At 37.4% G+C, this 20103-nt stretch overlaps 1 protein-coding gene across 3 annotated transcripts in view; it reads left to right on the top strand.

Moving 5' to 3' along the window:
• Window positions 1-20103, top strand: part of LMBR1 (limb development membrane protein 1) — a 79288-nt gene that overhangs the window by 14627 nt on the left and 44558 nt on the right. The window contains exons 2-5 of one of the 3 annotated variants that reach the window (XM_080385853.1): window positions 3647-3719; window positions 6208-6247; window positions 8354-8493; window positions 14984-15087. In XM_080385853.1, coding sequence (XP_080241979.1) covers window positions 3647-3719; window positions 6208-6247; window positions 8354-8493; window positions 14984-15087 — 357 coding nt within the window. The remainder of the gene's footprint in view (window positions 1-3646; window positions 3720-6207; window positions 6248-8353; window positions 8494-14983; window positions 15088-20103) is intronic. The other 2 variants (XM_080385855.1, XM_080385854.1) reach the window with 2 other exon arrangements.

The following is a 20103-nucleotide window of genomic DNA, read 5'->3' as shown; positions in this document are numbered from 1 at the left end:
GACAACAGATTGTATTTTGGGGAAGAAAGCTACTATTAATTTTCCTCGGGTGTCAGTATTAAGAGCAATCTTGCTCAACTTAGGTGAAAATGAATTAAAACATTATGGTGTTAGCAGAAAACCCATTCTTTAGGAGATACAGTCCATACGAAGGAGGGTTAGAACATGGTGTAGAAAGGACTTGATGACCGCAAAATAATAGATGTAGTATGAAATTAAGGTGTGGTTTTTAAAAGGGGGGGGGGGGGGGGAAGGCACAGTGATGAACTTGAACCCTAAAAACAAGTTTCTACTGTAACTTGAGAGCTGCTCTGATGGAAGCAGTTGGAGGGGTCAGCATGGGTGGATTCAGTGATCAGAGGATAATGCCAAGTTGCTAGTGTGATTCTTAGGTGAACATGTTGAAGTATTTTCAGTACAGAAAGAAGGGCTTAGTGCTGTTCTGTATAGCCGTAAGAGCTTACCTGGAATGTTGCATACAAGCCCAGCCATTCATAATTGAGAAATGTGAACTGAACTGAAGCTAGAACAAGTACAAACAAGGGATTTTTTTTTTGATTTTATTTTTTTTGGGGTAGTACAAAAATATCCTGAAACAAAGAACAGTGTGAGGAGTAAGAATTCAGGATTGCAGTGTGACAGGACAGTGGAGTCTGTTCTTTGGCTATCGTGGGCAACACATTCCTTTTCCCCAACTTAACTGAGTTCCACTCTAAAAATAGTTAGGATGCTGGCTTTTGTTACTCCCTTTAGAAAGCTATTCAGAATGCATGCTTAGAAACACTTCAGGATTGTAGATTTCACCAAGGATAAATTGAGACTGAAGTAATATTTCTGAGTTTGCTTATTGACTTGTCAGTATGAAGGACTTGTAATTTATGAATTCTCTTTTTTTAAGATTCTGATGCTTTCACTGAGTAGAATTTACTTATTTTTCTTGCCGGTCATTTTAAAATTACATGAATTTTCAGTAATAAACAACTGTAACAAATATTTATAAAATCGTTTTCAGTTCTGAAAGAAGTAGACGGATAATTGCACCAAGATATATAGTTACACCTTATTGCTGAGTTGCAAAGTAGCTGTCATCTAAAACTAGAAATACGATGTTTGACAGTTCATGTTACTGGACAGCTTTCATTTGCTGTGCCATCAAAATACCTCAGTTATCTTAGTGGTACCTTGTAAGTACAGACCCACATTTTCATTGTAACCTTGCTATCCTTGCTATCACAGATAGAAGTCATCCATTTTATTTGAAGATACCAACAAGATTGCAGTAATTGTAATTACAAAAAAGCCTTGAAGTAAATTCTTGCCTTAAATAAAAGTAAACTAAAAATGAACTTAACTAGATCTTTATTTTGCACAGGGACAGTGTTATTTGGGTCTGACAGATTTTTTTTTTATGTGATACCTGATTTTCAAAAGTGGATGCCTAAAATCAGGTGTTTCTATCCGTAGCCTTTTTCTTATTTTCAGAGGAACTGGAAACTTAGAGAAGGACTCTCTTTCAGCACTGGGATTGCGTTTTCTGATACTGACGGGACAAGCTGCGTCAGAGTACTCTGAAAACCCAAGGCTATTCTCAGTTTATTTTGTTTTTCCTGTTTAAAAAATACTGTACAAAAGAATGTTCTGTTATCTTAATAACATTCTTTATTAATGAAATTATTTATTTAAAGAATTCAGTTCCTTAGCGAAACCTTTTCCACTTTGAGGCATCCTCTAGAGCACTGGGGTCGTGAACTGTATTCAGATTAAATACTTGAATTCGGATCTAGCTCTGAAATCTAACTTTCTGCATCTGTATTTCAGATACGTATCACCAGTGTGTGTGTGTTGCCTGCACAGAGAATGAGCTCAGCTGCCACTTTCAGACCTATGGCACTGTAATACTCCCAGGAGACATCCGTATGGCAGTTGCAGGCACCCAAATGCCATATTCAAACACTTCCTTTATTTATTTATTTTTAAAATCTAAAATGCGCAACTACACAAAATAACTCCTCATTTATTTTTATTAGCATTTCTTAAAAAGTCTGTCTTTCTTGATTGGGTGATATATTCTGCCCCCAAAGATATATCTGCTTTGGATATAATATGCTTATTTAGATGTAACTTTTTAAGGGCTATCATCACTATCTTCGCTTTCATGTTTTCCTTTCACTTAGGGTACCTTTTCTGCTCCTGAATTTTTTAAGACAGTGAGTTCTTAAAACAACAAATCTTTAAATGGTTGATTTAAGAAGTAGATCAACTATTGCCTGGTAAAGTAATTTTGCAATTTCAGACCACAAAGGAGATTAAAGCTCAGACTGAAGTAGAACCCATTTAGGGTGCTAATATTATGAATTGCAGATCCAGGCAGGGCCAATTGAAAAAAATAAGAATCTTGTATGGGGTAACAGGGGAAACTCACTTTAATAGTTAAATCTGCTAGAACAGTTTTGCCAGATTCAATTGGTTAACTGCTGTGTGTTCAGGCTTATTAGGTCGCTCCTCGTATTGAGCACAAGCAAAAGAATCTTGGCAGTTTGGGCTACTTCAGCTAGTTTCTCAGCTTGTGGTGTGCAGGTAATCTGTTTCCCGCAAGCCAGCAGAAAGCAGGATACACTGGTGGTATGCAGCACTGTGCGCTGTGACTGCTCAGGTACCAGTGAAGGCTAAGGGCCACAGCAGGGCTGAATGGCATGCTTCGTCCTTGTTTCATTTCTGACTGACTCACATTTTTAATAGGTATCAACAAACCAGATTAAGGAAGCAGTGTCAAGCCACTGGTGCCTCATTCAGGAGCAAATAAATGTGTTTTTTCATTTTGTTTCCCACAAAGGCTTGGAGGGTTAAACTGTTTTGCTGTTCAATTACTTTCCTCTAAGCATTCCAACATACTTTAGGTGTTTTGGTCTTACCTTATTGTATTGAATTTTTAATGCTAAATCTTGGAAACAATTTGATGAAGTCATGGTGTGGGCTCAAGGTACCTCTGACCTAAATAAGCCACCTACTTTATGAGGAGGGAAATTGTGCCCTTGGTCTCTGAACGTAAAGGAAACATCATGTTTGACTAGCTCATGCTTGGCTTAGGCAACCACTGTAGGCAGATGAGTCTTGCTTAGGTGAAATGTCACCTGGAACCTGTTTGATTCAAGACATGATGGAAATAATAAACATAACTGCTTTCTTCTTTCCACTTGTGTTGATAGTTTACTCCAAAGTAGATTGTATTTTATGCAGTGGGCTCTTGAAGATTACCCTTACCTTACATGTGAAGGGAATACAAAGCGTGTTAACTTTTACAACTTGAGTGGATTCAAACTTCAGAAAAACAACCCACCCCACCCACCCCTCCCCCAAACAAGAAACTGCACTGTAAATAAGACACTCTTCTTAATTTTAATGTAAAACTTGCTGGCCATATAATTGATCCAATGCCTGTTATTCTAATTAAACTGTTCTCAATGGGCTTAACTTTCTATTAATAAGATATAAAATGTAAGTGTTGGCATTTACATAGAATTACATAGAATGCGCTTTTGTTGATCTGAATTCAATTTTAAGTTGTTGTTACTGCATTTTCTGTTTATTCTTATTATAATCCAGGCATTTCTGCACAACCTAATAAATGCAATGTGTTTTTTTCCAGATCTGTTTTCTTCTATTTGCTGTTCTCTACATAGTTTCCTACTTTATAATCACAAGATACAAAAGGAAAGCAGGTAAGCACAGACTTCTTCATAGATTCAAAAATAATTCTGTTCTTCAAGTAAATAGGTGATGCTTTTTCTCTCTGCCTGCACAAGGAAAGCAGAACTAGCTCTCTGAACAAAAGTGTTTCTGAGGCTGCTGGTCTATGGCAGCTTGGACTGGTCTGATTGTATATGCTGCTTTATTGCCCTCTGTTCTGCTCCCTTTGTCCCGAGCCATGAGTTCCTGTCATCTCCCTTGTGCTTGCTCTGGCAATTCTCAGACCCTTCAATGTGCCTTCTAGCATCAGCAACCGAGGAAGGGAGTGCACTTGAAGCATCTCAGAAGAGGATCAGTGAGTGCTGTCCATGGCACTCTGCGATTTAGTGAGAGTGGGTGGCTCTTGTAGAGGTGGTGTGGATGGCAACAATCAGTTGTTCTGTTGTGGCTTGCCAGGGCGCCTAAATCTTAACTGTTTTGAGGGGGAAGAAAGTGGAAAATTTCAAGTAGACACTTCTGCCTCCCTTGCCTTTAGATTCTGTTGTTCTCCTTTCATGTCAACTTTTCCAGAATAAGTATCTTCAGGCTGTGTTCTAGCACCAAGATCAAGTTCAGAGCTTTAGCTGGTAAAGTGAAAAGGTTGCCTGTAATACAGAAGTGAAGCAGCAGATTTCTTCTAAAAATCCTGCTTTGCTCAGGTACTGTTAATTCAGTGTTTTTAACCTGTTCCTTGTGAACTCACCACTGAAGTCTTACTCCTTGAGATAACCCTGTTGGTTGGTGGTGTGTTTTTTTTTTTTTTGTTTTTGTTTACTTTGGAAACGGCGTCTGCCTGAAACTAGTCTGTAGGAACCCCTGTCATTTTCTTCTGTATTTCTTCTAAAGACAAATAGCATAAAAATCTGTATACGGTGGCAGAATCTTTGACTCTTGACAGCTTACCTGGGACTGTGTTGTTTGGTAAGAGTCGGTCATACTGGAGAAGCATTCTTATGCATTATGATTTTGGCACTTTGAACTTTAAGGGCAACTGTTTATTGAACTATAATGACCTGTGTTACGACAGAGCTGCTTTCATAGATGGATTCACATTTAAAAAAGTAAACTCTTGAAGAAATGTGATACCTTTAAAAAAAAGTGCATCTCTTTAAACATAGGAAGTAAGATGGATATGATTTTCTGATCCTGGTATGTACTTTGGATACTATGAAGCTGCTGCCATTTGGAGATAGGGAAGAACAGGGACGAGGAGCGGGTTTGTCAAACACTATTGGATGTAAAGACACTTTTATTACCTTTTTGGCAGCTGATCTCATCAGCTGAGAGGAACTGCTTTGCAGCTGTCGTAACTTTATGAAAGCTGTGTGAACATTTATGTAGACAAACTTTGTAGCCTGCTAGGATCTTCCTGAAAGGATAAGTTTGAAGAGTTAACACATCTGGAATTCTTTCAGGACAAACTGTTTGCTGTTTCTACAACAGGCTCTTTAGCCAAAATGATTCATAAGAGACCTTGACTTAGTCTCTCAAAACACCCTGAGATTCCCATCAAATAAACAGAAACAATAACTCAATGTACTTTCCAAGAAGAATTTGAAAATAGTATGATGTTAGTGGCTACATGTTTATTTCAAGTGTGTGCATGACTCTTAAGAACTTGAAACACCTGGCTTTATTTTTAGACTTTTAATAAATTTGAGTTACCTCTCACGGAAAATCTGGGAGACTTGAAAGAAAAAAGCTGACTAAAATTATTTCAAATGTAGAAATGTGTATATTTGTGTACAGATAGATATGTGTAGAGAAGTATGTAGAGAATAAATGAAGGATATACTAGTGATTGACCTCTGAGTTAAATGTTGATAATATTTCAAAAATTTGGAATATTAATTAAGTGAACAAAAATGGTCTAAAATGTGAAATACCAGAAAAGAAGCCATGGTACCTTAAATCCAAAACAAACAAGAACAACAGTTCTCCTTCCCCTGCCTCCCCAAATCCCCAGGTGTCAGGAGGAGGATGAGTAAGGGGAAGCAACTGAATGGTCATCACTACTGTTCTGGGTATGCTTTCTTGTCTTAAAAATGCGTAAATTCTGACAATGAAACATCTATTTAGGGATTTATAGTAGTAGTTAGTATGGACCCTAAGACTTCCCTCTAGCTTGCCTGCTCTCTGTGGTTTGGGATGTTCAAAAGGACAGTTTCTAGCAGCAGTCACAGTAGTAGTCTGAAGCTTGTTTACTGTAAAGCCCTCTGGGAGATGTTTCCAAGAGGTTTTGATCTGCCTATTTAAATTAAGTGAAATAACTTTGTAGTTATGTTGATTGAAAAAAGTTTAATACTGGCAAAAAAAATTACTTATTTTTAGTAGGAACATTCTTAAAATATTCATGCTATTAAATTGTTTTAGTAATTCTAAATTTTAATTGTAAATCAAAATTAGCACTACATATATACATTTTAGCCTGAAGAAGGATGACTAAGTATTGAATATAACCTGCTGTATTTTAATTTTCAGATGAGCAAGAGGATGAAGATGCTATTGTTAACAGAATATCGTATGTATAGCTCTCTTTTGCAGACCTTTTTGTCCTGAATATATTGTTATGATAGGAATCTTGTATGCTTCCAGATAAGGAACAGTCCGTTTTGAATGTGACAGCAAATAGATTGCTAGAGGGCAGAAGAAAAAGATTTGGGCAAGTGGCACCTTGTATTATGAAAGGCATGACAAGAGGCAAGGCAGTTTTGTCTAGGTTTTTTTTTCACCTGTGATTTTCCTGGTAGGCATGAATTTGGACAGAATATTGCATGTGAACCTGATGCAAGAGGTGGTATTCAGTGCAAGACCTGCACCTGAGTTTAGGTCTCTAAAATGTGTTTATATGGGTAGTAGGTGTTTTAAGTTCCCACTGCAGCTGATGGAAGCCCTGTGAAGGGAGGTAATGGGTTATGGAGAGAAATCAGCTCATCCTGAAGTAGACATCTGCATTTGATCATCTTAAAAAAGCTTAAAAAGGAATAACAAGTGGAAGACAAGCCTTGCCAGACCGGTTGGTCTGCCAGCAACTCTGTCTCCTGTTCCTTTGTAAAGCTAGATATTTATGTCTCCTATTTAAATATGTCTGAAGATTTACAGAACATTTGTGAGCTGTTGCTGCCCTCTCAGTTATGTGGTCTGCTAAACTGTGTGGACTTGCTACTTGCTTATTACAGTGTTCTCAGCTCTTCCGTGGTAGTACTGTCATCCTCTTGGAAGGAGAGCTCATTGAATTTTTTATTGATTTGCCTTGTACCCTGGGAAAGTGCCGAGTACATTGCAAGCTGTTCACTTTTAGTTGTGCATTTGTGGCAAGCTTGAAAGATGTACAAAGATGATATAAATCTTAGGTGTGCTTCTCCCAGTAGTGTCTGATACTAGTATTTTTTATGAATTTGAAATACTGCTTTGCCACAAGGTCTACTTCAGATCTAGAGAAAAACGTATTCCTGTAAATGCTCTGAAGCTCTTCCCTTAAGTAAAGGAGCATCTCTCCTATGCTTTTAAGACTAGTTGGAGGCTCTTCTACATTGAGTGATTTTCATAGGAGCAGTGCTCTTAGCCTGGGTTCTAAATTTTTCAGTATTCAAAGAATAAAATTTGTCTTGTTAACTGTTATTCTCCCATCTGTTTTCTAGTTTAGCTTTAAAATACAAGTACCCATTTTTAAATACCGTGTTCTTCATGGGAAAAGAGGATAAGACAAGATCAGCACTTCCATCAGAGCCTTTCATTAAAAGTGGTGTTATAAATATAAAATGCTGCTTTTTCTTTCAGCCTAAGCTTTCTTTTTCCATAAGTATGCATGTTATTTTCCAAAAAGTGTTAACTCTCAGATGTATGCAGATGGATATTTCTTTGCAATAGTGTAATTGTCAGGACTGGAGAGATATGTTGCGTGGGAGAACACAAAGCCATACTGCTGTTAGCACCTTGAAAGGCAGTAGTGCGTTAGGTTTCACAATTCTGGTTTAGAATTCTTAAACATCTTAAAATAAAATAAAACCAAAAAAATTTCAGAAACAGGAAAAAAATATAGTAGTAATTTTTTGATAAAATCAGTCACCCAGACTTTCTTTTGTAAGTTAGGTATTATGTGAATGAAAAATGGATTTGTAGACTGTTAAGGAAAAGTAAGATCTCAGTAAGCAACTTCTGACATTCCTGTTCAGGTTATATTTTTTTGGTCATGCAATTTTGGGAATTATTTCTGGTTTTCTTCTAGCATTGGATTAGTTTTGTAAGAATGTTTTTGGTTGTGGTTTTTTTTAAGGATGCAGTTCTCGTTAATGCCACAAGATGGCATTTGATCAAAGTTGTGTTTGGGATCTAAAAAGAATAAGCTTAAATATTTTAAATAATTCTGACAATTTCTCTGGATTGACTTTACAGCTGTCAGAAAACCCCAAGCTATGAGATGATACTCGAATAACAGCTTTGTGAAAGAAAAGCAGTATTTTCAGTTTGGTGTTTAAGAATTTATGTATAATTGTACTCGCTTTTTAGACATTAAAAAGCTGCTCAGCTTTTAAAAATCGTAGTAAGAATATAGAAATAGAATGTAGTAAGCATATAGAAATAGAGCATGTTGGTGGTAACAGTGGCACGTTTCTTTAAATTTCAGGCTGTTCTTGAGCACCTTCACTCTAGCAGTTTCAGCTGGTGCAGTCCTGCTTCTACCTTTCTCAATAATCAGCAATGAGATCCTGCTTTCTTTTCCACAAAACTACTATATTCAGTGGTTAAATGGCTCACTAATTCATGGTTAGTACTCAGCATAATATAATTAAAATGGATGTCTTCATTATATGTGCATGGATGTTCTTACTTTTCAAACGTATAACTCCCTTTTCACTTAAGATGCTAATTGAATTGTTAATATGTTATTGGCTAGTTTTTTTTGCTGCTGTGTGATATATCACAAAAGTCTGTCACAACTGTTCTGTTGGCTTGTTTTAAAGAACTGAGCAGACTTGCTGGATTTAAACCAAATTCACTGCTTTGAATATTAATGTAGAATAAGAGCTACTAGAAGCTAACTTGAAAACACACTGTTCAAACTTCTTCCTCATGGATCAGTGCAAGATTCATGTCTCTCTCTTTATGATAATACATACAAACTTATTCTCAAAATAAGAAATAGTCTTTAAGAAACTTGCTAGCTATGAGCAGATGGGATTAGATAGTTAAATTCACTGCTAGTGATTTATTTGTAAAGAAGGAAAATTATAGAGTATCAGTGTATTGAGTGTGGTAAAGAGGCACCATGTAAACAAACTATTTCAAGGAAAACAAGATGCGAGGAAAAATACTACTTGCAGCGATGACACCTTGATGTTTGGCAGAGTGAGTTTTGCATACTTTCTAATATTGGTTAACATGCTTACAACTGTGACATATATAATGCATACTAATATTTGAAAATAATTTGGACACATTTTAAAAAATGTCCTATTTCCACCTATTTGTAGATTTGGCCAGAGAAAGATTGTTTCAGATAATAAAGGTACTATTTATTTAATCTGGAATAAAGAATTTACAGGTTAGCTGTGCTGTCCTTTTTCTGTTCTTGTCAAGACATAGTAACCGGGCTTTGGAGGATGTTTCTCTGAAAAATATACACTTTTTGCTAAATGTCTGAATACTCACAGATAGCAAATTAATAGATTTCCAGATCCCTAACTTGCAGAGGTGGTGTGGTGTGTGTGTTTGTTTTTTTAAATTTAAGAAGTTTACAACAAATTAAATGTGGATAAGTGAAGACAAGATAATGCTTATTGTCTGTCATCTTTCTGAAACTAATTGAGTACTTTTTTGTGTTACCTGAACAGTAATTTTTTTTTTTTTTGTAAACCCACAAATAAGGAGGAGCTGACTGTAGATGTGGTGGTCAACAGTGACCCTGACTGTGGTGACAGAGTAGTTTAAGACCTGAGAAAAGTGAGGAAGGAAAACAGTAGAATAAAGACATTAGATTTTGAAAGAGTAGACTTTGTCCTCTTAAGGAAATGTGTATGTGGGTCTTTACTGGAGAATGGTCTGAGGGCAGAGAAAGCCAGGAGAGATGCTTACTTTCAAGGATAACCTTCAAGGGCCATAATACGCACCTTGGTTTGCAAGAAAATGAGCAGATGTAATAGGAGGTTGACTTGGCTTAATGGGGAGCCTGAGCTCAAACCAAAAAGAAAGTGTTCAGAAGGCAGAAGTATCAGCTGCCCAGGATGGGTATAGAAACATCTCCTGGGCTGGTAGCCTGGTGTGAAATGAGAAAAGCCAGGGCACAGCTGGGTTTGCAACTGGTGAGGGGTTTCTGTAGAGCCAGCTTCTCTGGAGCACAGTGAGAGGCAAGAAGCAATGTTTACCGGGCATAAAGCAATAGTTCTTCACAGTGGGTATGGTTGAACACTGGAAAAGCATGTCCAGAGAGACTGGGAGAGCTAAATCCTTGGTAGTTTTCCAAAACTCAGCTGGCTGAAGCCATGAGCAACCAGATTGCACCTGCAGTTTAGCTGTTTTAAGCAGCAGATCAGGCTACATGACTTGAGGTTCTTTCTAGTTGAGTTATTCTGTGATCTGCTTTGTCACACATCATGTGGGGTATTGCTAATTTGGTGTGTCTCCTACATGGAAGAAAACCCCCAGCTAATTCTCATTTTTTACACAGATTTAGCTGCTTAGACAGATTTATATTCTTTATTCCCAAACATGGAAAAAAAAAAAATGAGATATAATCCTTCCTTCTGTGCCTGAATTGGCTTTGGAAAAACTACAATAAAATGCTTCAGAGAATGAAAATTATATAACAACCAATTTGGAAATTTTCACTCTGTCGGAGTTGCTACATTACTTGAGAAAACTTGGATTAATTAGAAATCTGCTGGAAGAAGTAGCTGGCACATAGGAAGGCCTTTGAATGTTCCAGTGACCATGATATTTTGATTTTAATGTGATAATATTTTGAAAGTACAGCTTTGTGCATGCACGGTATAACTTACATTTCCTAAGGCCAGTAGTAATGGCTAGTGGGGAAGCAAATTCAGCATCTTGGTGTTTCCAAGTTTAACTGTGTATAGCAAAGTTTATCCTAGGGTTAGACGTGGCTGAACTAAACCAAGCTGTACCACAGCCGGAGAGAAGATGTTCAGAAACATCAGCATTTTTTTTTTTTTTTTTTTTTTTTTTTTTGTTTTGGATCTGACCGCGGGCTTCTGTTAACGGCAACTTGACGAAAAACCTTTGCGCTTGATTTCAAAACCTTAGCTTGGGGAAGGACGCCCTCTTGTGGCAGGGACTAGGGTTGCACGGCAGTGTTGCTCTGCTCTGTAAAACCCTGTTCCACGCAGTGTCAGTCCCTTTTTGGAGTTATGAAATACCTGTGCAAGTTTTGAGAGCTGCTGGTGCTATCACAAGCCATCAAGTTCAGAAAATGTTCATATCTCCAGGATACTCTGTTTAGTATACCTTCCTGTACGGTTTCCTTACTGCTTTGGAAATGTTATCAAATGGAGAGATTTGTATTGCTTTAAACCACTTTTGTTTTGCTAGATTTCTGAGTTACAGATATAATCGAGGGTACTTGACCATAATATTAAGGTTTTTTTATACTGTATGTAGACTGTAGCATGAGTTGCAGCATATCGAAAAATAAAAAATATGTGCCTCTAATTTTTGCAAGCAGGAAGAAAGCCCCTATCTGGGTTCAGTATAAACACTCTTACCTAATGCATGTTCCACTAAGCTCAGAAATACTTCTGACCGCTGGATGTTCGCTTGTGGTGTTGTTGGATACAGCCACCAGGTGGGGGTAAAATGTAATGAAACTGCCATGACTAAGACAGTCAAAAAATTGCTCTGGGTCTTACCTGTTTGCCAAAGACTGAGAGATTTTTAATTTTTATGTTTTATTAACTTGTTTTATGGGTCATAGTCTTAGGTCGCTACAAACAGAAAAAAAAATTTACAATATTCCAACAGACTGCTTAAAGCTTTTTATATATGTTGATATGTGGAAGCCTCTCGTGCAATTTGTGATGCAGTTAGTGTAGTAGGAAATAATTATTTTTCTGGGTCTATTTTAATTTGATTTCTGAACTATCAAATTAGGATAAGAAATATGGTAGGGGAAGAAGAGGGCCCTGTATGTTCCTTACTTTGAGGAAAGTGTATGTGTATGTCAGGAGCAGTACAGCAGTGCATACTTCTCATAACTTTAAATGCACACTGTAGCTCTGTAGTTTGATTTCTGTAAATGTGGGTGCCTTTAGCTGCTAATGTGTACATTTCTGGATTTTAACTTCTTAAAAATCACCTGGATGTGCACCACTCTCCTCTCCCTTCAAATACTCTGTACATACTATGCAGCTCCTAAGCACTGTTTTACATTGTAGATACACATGTAATAGAGCTGCTGAAGTTAGGATGACCAGGTATTCAGCTTTGCATTAGGTATCTGAAGTGCTCTCTGTCTTCAGTTAGAGAAAACTGCTGATATAAAATTCCTACCCCTGTCTAATAGTATTTCTACTCTAACTCTGGTGTTGTAATTTTTTTTGGGGGGGGGAGGTATGCAGAGTGCTTTAGGTAATGTCCCCCCAGTAAGGGCCGTTAATGACATTCTTGCTGATGTTGCTATGTGTAAATGTTTCTTAAATGGTAACAGGAGCTTCCTGGCTAAGCAAATTCAAAAGGAAAAATCCCCCTCTTTGTTAACTGGAGTTTAGCCACCTTTAGGCAGTCTGTTTTCTTTAGCAATTGAGTATTATATTTCACGTGTCTTTTGGAATTTTCTTGTTTTGTTTCTGTAGCTTATTTGGCTAAGTTTGGTTCCTGGTGCCCTGGTGGTATCAACTGCTGAAGAAGTAGATTTCTTGGCCCCCCCTTCTCCCCCCTTGTTTTTATTTCTCCTTGAAATTTAAATTTCCTTTACGGGAAAAGGAAGTATATATGGTAAAAGCATTTTTTTTCAAGGGGGTGTAGGTGAAGATAATGTCTAACTATTTTACATTTGAAACTAAATACAGTAATATGTCTCAATAATGAATTCCCCAGACATCTAGTAAAGTCTCTCTCCTTCCCTATTCTTTCCAAATTGGACAATTTCAAAGAAGAAAATGAACAAGCCTGTACATGAGAAGAAAGAAATAAACAAAGCTGTTAGTTCAAATTTTCTTATCGTGGGGGATGTTCTTTTTTTGGATTTCAGATGAGAGAGTATATTCTTGCAGAATTGTGGAAATGTGTGTGTTTTGGGGAGGGTGGAGGACGAAGCCAGTTTTTGTCAGCTACCAAATAAAAGCTGTGTTTTCAGGATGCATAATAAATGACACTAGTTAAACCTGTTCGCTACTAAATTGCAGGTAAGCCTCTGCTTTTATAAAAAAGAAACACTGCATCCTGCACAACTTCTGATAGGATGATTGATGGTGGGTTCCTGTTTAGGCACCAGAAACTGGCTCTTCAGAAAGTGTTTAGCTTAGAAAATCTTAATAGAGCAGATACCCTTAATGGAGATCAGTTATCACTTCAGGTTGTCTTCTAAACCTTTTCCTTTCCTACAGATGTCACATGTGTCTTACAGATGTCCTAGTTTTAGTCAGTTGACTTTTTTTTTCACCTAGATCACAGGATGATTGAGGTTGTAAGGGACCTCTGGAAATAATCTAGTCTGACCCCCCCTGCTCAAAGCACGGTTAGTTAGAGAAGGCTGCTCAAGGCATCACCCATTTGGGTTTTGAATATGTTGAAGGACGGAGGCTACAAAACCTCTGTGGGCAACCTGTCGCAGTGTTTGACTACACCTAGTGGAAAAAGTTTGGGGGGTGGTTTTTCGTGTGTTTTTTTTTTTTTTTTTTTTTCTTTCCTCTTACATTTAAGTAGGTTTTCAGTTTTTTTTCAATTCATGCTTGTTGACTCTTCTCCTTTCACTGGATACCACGGTGAAGAGTCAGCCTCTGTTTTCCTTTTCCCCTCCCTCATCAGATACATACATTGATGAATTCTGCCAAGTCCTCTCTTCTCAAGGCTAAAGAATTGCAGCTTTTGCAGCCTGTCCTTGTATGATGGGTGCTCCAGTCCTTTGGTCACCTTTGTGACCGTTTACTGGACTTGCTCCAGTATGGCAACGTCTGTCTTGTAAGGGGGAGCCTACAGCTGGGTGCAGTGCTCCAGATGTGTGCCACCAGTGCTAAGCAGAGAGGAGGGACCACCTCCCTCAACCTGCTGGCAGCGTTTCTCCTAGTGCAGCCCAAGATGCTGTTGGCCACTTTTGCTGCAAGGGCACACTGCTGGCTCGTGTTCGATTTGGTGGCCAGCAGAACCTCTGAGGCCTTTTCTACAAATGTTTTTTTTGAATGATTGGTCCCCGGTGTGTGCTCTGCCCGTTTGTCCAGCCTGTTGAGGTTCATCTGAGTGGCAGGCTGCTGCTGTTGCCCATCTTTTATCTTCAGCAAACTTGCTGAGGATGCACTGTCTCCCACCGTCACCACTAATGAAGATGTTAAGCCTGGTATTGACCCCCCTGGGCAATACCACTGGTGACTGGCTTCCAGCCTGACTTGGTACCGCTGGTCACAACCCTTTGAGCCCAGAAGCTCAGCCAGTGTTCAGTCCACCTCAGTGTCTACTTACCTAGCTCATACTTCGTTAATTAAACTATGAGGAGATTTTTGGGAGATGGTGTTGAAAGCCTTACTGAAGCTGAGATAAACAGCATCCGCTGCTCTCCTCTAGCATATTGAGCCAGTCATCTTATCGTGAAGGGCTGCCGTTGCTGTTGCCATGATACCTTCTTGTGATTTGGAGGTGGTGATGGCATTTGTGTATTGCTGATGTTAAAATCCATGATTTGTCTGAGTTTCTCTTGGAACAAATATGCGAGGAAGTAAGTACACAGGACTGAATTTTGTGACATTCACTGATAGTAGTAAAATACTTTTGTCCTGAAAACTTTTAAAATGGTTATCTGAAGAGCCTTCAATTGGGTATTGTGGAAGTAGTGCAGCTGAGTTTGCAGTCTGTCTCCAAGATTTTTGATACTTGCTGCTGTTTAAGTTGGTACTCAATTTTTGTTTAAAGCTCATACAGAGAAATGGGTGTTTCTCAGCAGTGACCTGTATATAACCATGTATTTGTAAAAACCTGGCTTCTGCTAGTACTTGTATGTATACTGCGTTGTTATATGTAAGAGAAAAATGCTGCATCTTTCATTTTAAACCTGAGAAAATTATAATATAAACCTTCTTCTCATTTGTTGCAGGTTTATGGAATCTTGCTTCTCTTTTTTCTAATTTATGTTTGTTTGTGTTGATGCCTTTTGCCTTTTTCTTCCTGGAATCGGAAGGATTTGCTGGCTTAAAAAAGGTAGGATAACACTGTTAAATGCAGAGTAATTACAGTATATATTCCATTTTCAGCCCTTGTTTATAAAACTGAAATTTAAAATTTGGAAGGATTTGGTGCTGGAATGTGTATGCTTATGCGAATGTGTACATACAGATGTGCGTTGTACAAGCAGGTGAAGTGAGTATGCAGTGTGTGGCTGTGAGTAAGCTTAAAGGGGGGAAAATGGTCTTTGAAAAGCTGTGTATACTGAGATCAGGAAAATGTCTTGTCCTTTTTTTTTTTTTTTTTTTTTTTTTAAATAATGAAATATTTTAACCAAGATTATTTTTTTTGGAAATGGTTTTGTTGGGATGCTAAAAGGTTCAATAAATATGCTAGAAATGCTGTGACAAGGGAAAGAAGTACAGGCTTCTTACTAATGGGAAGGGTGATAAAATAACAGATGACCCAGAGAAAGCAAGCTTGATTTGTGGATTTTAAAGATTACAAACCTTCCAACAAAGGTTCAAGTGTGGTCAGTATTAACAATAATACGTTAAGAAAACTGTCTTGAATGGGTAGAGAACAACTAAAAATATTCAACCTAGCTGAACACATTCAAATTGAGAGGGCTGAGTATTTCAGTGAAGCACGGAATTTGGCAAAGCAATTTCTGAACAATAAGATGGTAATGATTATATTAATATGTGAACTAAAGAAATATAATGAAAAATTACTATAATGGGAGGCACAGCAAAATGAATTTCAAATCATAAATTTCAGATAAATTAAACTGGAATGACTGTCTGGGGACAAATTGTAGCACGTTTGCATTAATCTTTATCATCAAAATGATTACACTTTTGTTTTTAATGATACTACACTAGAGGGAATTCTGTGCCCTTTAGATGACAGTTATTAGAAAGCAAAGGATCTTGAAAAGTGGTCTGAAATTGGGAAAATGAAATGCATTAAAGATGGATGCAAAAGTCTATGAGTCATTGGTGGATTGCATGTAACGTAAATCAATGAGGGGATAATTGTGGTGGGAAGGAAAGCATAATTCCTGGTTGCATTGACAGGACTTGGCATGGAGGCAATGAAGTCGCCATTTTTTTTTTTTTTTGGTGGAATTGGGGAAAACTCAACTGGAGTGCTGCATTCAGCTTGGGATTGTAGGGTTCATGTAGACACCTAAGAGAGAAAACGGTGGATATTAAAAAAAAAAAAAAAAAAAAAAAAAAAAAAAAAAAGAAAAGAAAAAAAGGAAGATACTTAGTAAGTACAGCATGAAGGAAAATTTTAATTTGGAGAGAATAATGTGAAGAAACAGATTTTGTTCTGTAGTTGAAGCTACCAGGAGATTACACAGACTGTGAGCAATATAGCTGTGTCAGAAAGGACCTGCAGGATTGACCCCACCAAGATGGTGTGTAAATACTTGTTTGGTGTAGGCAGTTCTGAGCTGGTTGATGCTACTGCAGTGTTTGTATTAACTGAACTGTAGATGTATCAAAGTTACTTCTGTTACAAGTTTGGATGACCAAGCTAATGAATTCAGTTTCAGAGGGGTTTGGTGATGGGACTAATGTGTTCACTCATCCAACTTGGCTGGAAAACACTCTCCCCTCCCCCTCTTCATTCACTTCAGGTATCTATAGGAATAAGAAAATTTAGCAACTCATTTTATCCTCTGTTGGAGACAGCTCCATTTTTTTTTTTTTTTTTTGACTCGGAAGTATCTAGCCACAGCTAATGTATATCTTCTCTTCTAAAAAAGAAGTAAGTGATTTTGGTGGGGTTTGTGTCTCCTGCAGTCCAACCAAACCCAAGGATTCTCTCCATTAGCGCACCATGTACAGTGCTGCTGGTGCGTCCCCTTGACTTGTAGATTTGTTTGGCTCCAGCAGATGCATTATGTATCCCAGCTGTCTTAAGTTATAGTGTAATGTTTAAATTTATGATGCTGGCTATCAGTTAATCCCATTCAGGATGAATAGGATCACTGTTACATGTTTACACTTGGAACCATTTGTAACTCCAGATGAGATAAAGCCATAATCTGTCTGCAGATACAGGGAAAAAGATGGTTGTTGGTGCTTTACAGTCATGTTGCTTCTTCATGGGGATAGTATTGAAAAACTGCCTATGGTGGGGGGGAACCCAATTTTTTGCAATATTTTTATTTTTTCTTTGTCTTCTGGATGTTTTTGGTACATCTAATACCTAGTACAGTACTCAGGACCTTTGTCCAATATCGGTTCTACCTGGTTGCTCTATTTAAAAGTGTCTGAAATGGATGCGGATGTACTGAATTGTTGTACCAGCTTTGAGTGAGCCCTAAAGGTGCAGGAATTTTAGTCCATTTTTAATATGAACATACCTTGTCATGGCTTGCTTTTCTTAGAAAGTGGCAAATGCCACTGATGGACTAAGTTGATAGTTAAAATTGAGTGTGCTGTTCTGTTCAAATTCTGATGCAGATACATGATTCTACTTGCACAAAGTACTATACGTACTTTTAAAGGAATTACATCACATAATGGGGTGATTAGAATCTGAGAAGATTTATGTTTAATTGAACTCAGGTTTTCATGTAAGATTTTTGGTTCTAGAATCTGTGAAGGGTACTTCCCATTTTTTTTACTTTCCTTAGATTTTGGCACATGGCTTATCTCTTTTCAGAGAAGACTCTGAGACCATGAGTATTTTGTAGAATTCTGGTACTTGTACAAATTATTATGTCTTTGATTATGCTTGTGCAAGTTTTTTTAAGTCATATCATGTTATTTATCACATCAGACTAATGGGCCAGAGGGAAAACATCATGCAAAGACTATTACTGTTAACTGGGAAAATCAGATTTTAGTGATCTCAATGTAAAAAAACATTTCGTACATTTGGCAGAACCTTCAGCACTTAAGAAAAGAGCGATCTACTGTAAATGTGAAGACATTCAATAAGGAGGTTTGGCACAGGATGTGTAATCTTTAATCTTTCAGCTGGGAGCTGGATACAAGGAATAGGGAAAGCAGTTGATTGTAGATACCCAGCTCAGATCTAAATTTGGATAAAAAGACTTTTCCAGTGGAAGCTTTTATGCAGGTCATCTTGAATTTGTCATAGAATTACCTTCATTTAATGAATAAATAGGTCACTTGAAATTTAGGTGTGCACAGTCAAGATGTCTGTTGGAAGGTGTTGATTTAAGAATTACTTGTTGGATTTAAATAAAGTTCTGCAAATGAATGATTAAAAGAGATTCAGTTCTGAAACTGAATGGATTTTTTTCACTCTTTTAATGGGTTTCTTTGTGCAGCTTAAATTGCAACAGTAACTTTAGTCGTTATCAGATATAGGCCTAGCCCCCAAAGTTTTTAGTGATCTGAGTGTTTATCATAGATTACGCTATAAAAGTTGATTTTATTTATTCACTGTAATGTGAAATTTTTGCAAGCTATTATATTTCAGATAACTCATAGGTTACTCTGTATGAGCTTTGTGTCACTTTTATTTCCATATTCTTATAAGGAAGTATTGCCCCCTTAACTGTTTAAGTTTCATGAATCAGAATGGGTTTGATTAACCATCTTCCAATTTACTATGGCTTTTTTTCTTGGTTGCCAGTGTACTTTCTAAATGGCACATGGCCCCTCTTACAGGCTCTCTTCGATTCCCCAGGGCAACAGTTTAAGAGAACCAAGGATTTGCATATTGTGCGGAGGAGAGAAATACAGAAATTAGGCACTCACCATGGATGGATGCAGTGTTGTACTGAAAGTCAAACTGATTTTCTGCCTAGTTTTTAATGAACAACACTATGTTAATTCAAAAAAAGGCATTTTGGGCCTAAGGGGGTTGACCATACCCTTTTAAAGAGCTTAAGTGCTCTTTCTTGCTATAGTTTATTTCCATTTAGTGGCAGTTGCAGACTTCTGTTATCAGGAAGATCATTATAAAAGCAATATTGGAGGTGTGTAATATATGTATGTGTATATATGTGTACATGCCATCTGTGTGTTTTCATGCACGTTTGTGAATTAGTTTTTTCAAGACTATTGAAGTAGTTGGAGGTCATTGTGATATGTTACACCTTAGCCAGTGCTATTAACTGAGCTGTTGGAGTACCTGAAGTAACTTTCATCTCCTGCATTGGTATTAAAAATTGTTGTATTTTTCTGTATTCTTCTGTCTTCTTTTTTAGAGCCTGTGCATAAAGTTGTATTTTTTGTTTAGGTACTCTTTCAGTTCTTTGTCACTGGCCTTCTCAAATTCTGTGGTGTAGTTACGAAACAAAGATGTCACCTATATTTCTTAATGTCAGAATTAAACTCATTCTTTATCGTTCTCTCCAAAAAAGGAAAATTGCAGTATTTGCATCTGTAGTTCATGGTGCTGATGTTTCCATGTGTGATAACAAACTGCATAGAAAATTACATGTGTGCTGCTGTGTGAAGGAGGCGAGCATTTCTGAGGAGATAATTGCTATACCTTTTCTTGACCTTTAAAATATGCTTTCTCTTGATGTAACTTCAACTGAAATTTGTATTTGTTTGAAGCTGACAAAGATAAAGATGTTTAGGAGTAATTTCCTTGTAAGAAAATACAAATAGTGCAATTTACTGCCGTGAGAAACTGGAATAACTGGGTATTGCATAATCATGAGTGTAGAGTTTTAAAAAGGCTTTATGAAGTATTTTACCTTAATACTGATCTTTGAACTTGAAGTCATGGCATAAAGTTTAACATGAGCGACAGCAACATCCTGACCAATTATCCAAATTATCCAGACATCCCAAAATGTTCAGAACACAACACACAGAGTCTGTGGATTAAGAGGTTGACTCCTGGAACATCAAAAGAAGTGCATGATAATAAAAACAAATAGTACAAAAATTTGAGGTAACTTCCTTGCTTAATTAATTAGGTAGACCAGGTGGAAGCGAAGAGGCCAGAGCTGGTGCTCAGAATGTCTATAAAGCTGAGCAACATGACAGCACAATGGAGGAGGAACAAAGATTTTTTTAATATACTTCTATCCTGTGTCACAGTTTG

Source organism: Falco punctatus (assembly GCF_963210335.1).
Source record: "Falco punctatus genome assembly, chromosome: 4".
NCBI classification, from domain to species: domain Eukaryota; kingdom Metazoa; phylum Chordata; class Aves; order Falconiformes; family Falconidae; genus Falco; species Falco punctatus.
Note: the sequence above shows the minus strand (reverse complement) of the source record. Positions and strands in the feature narration are given on the sequence as shown.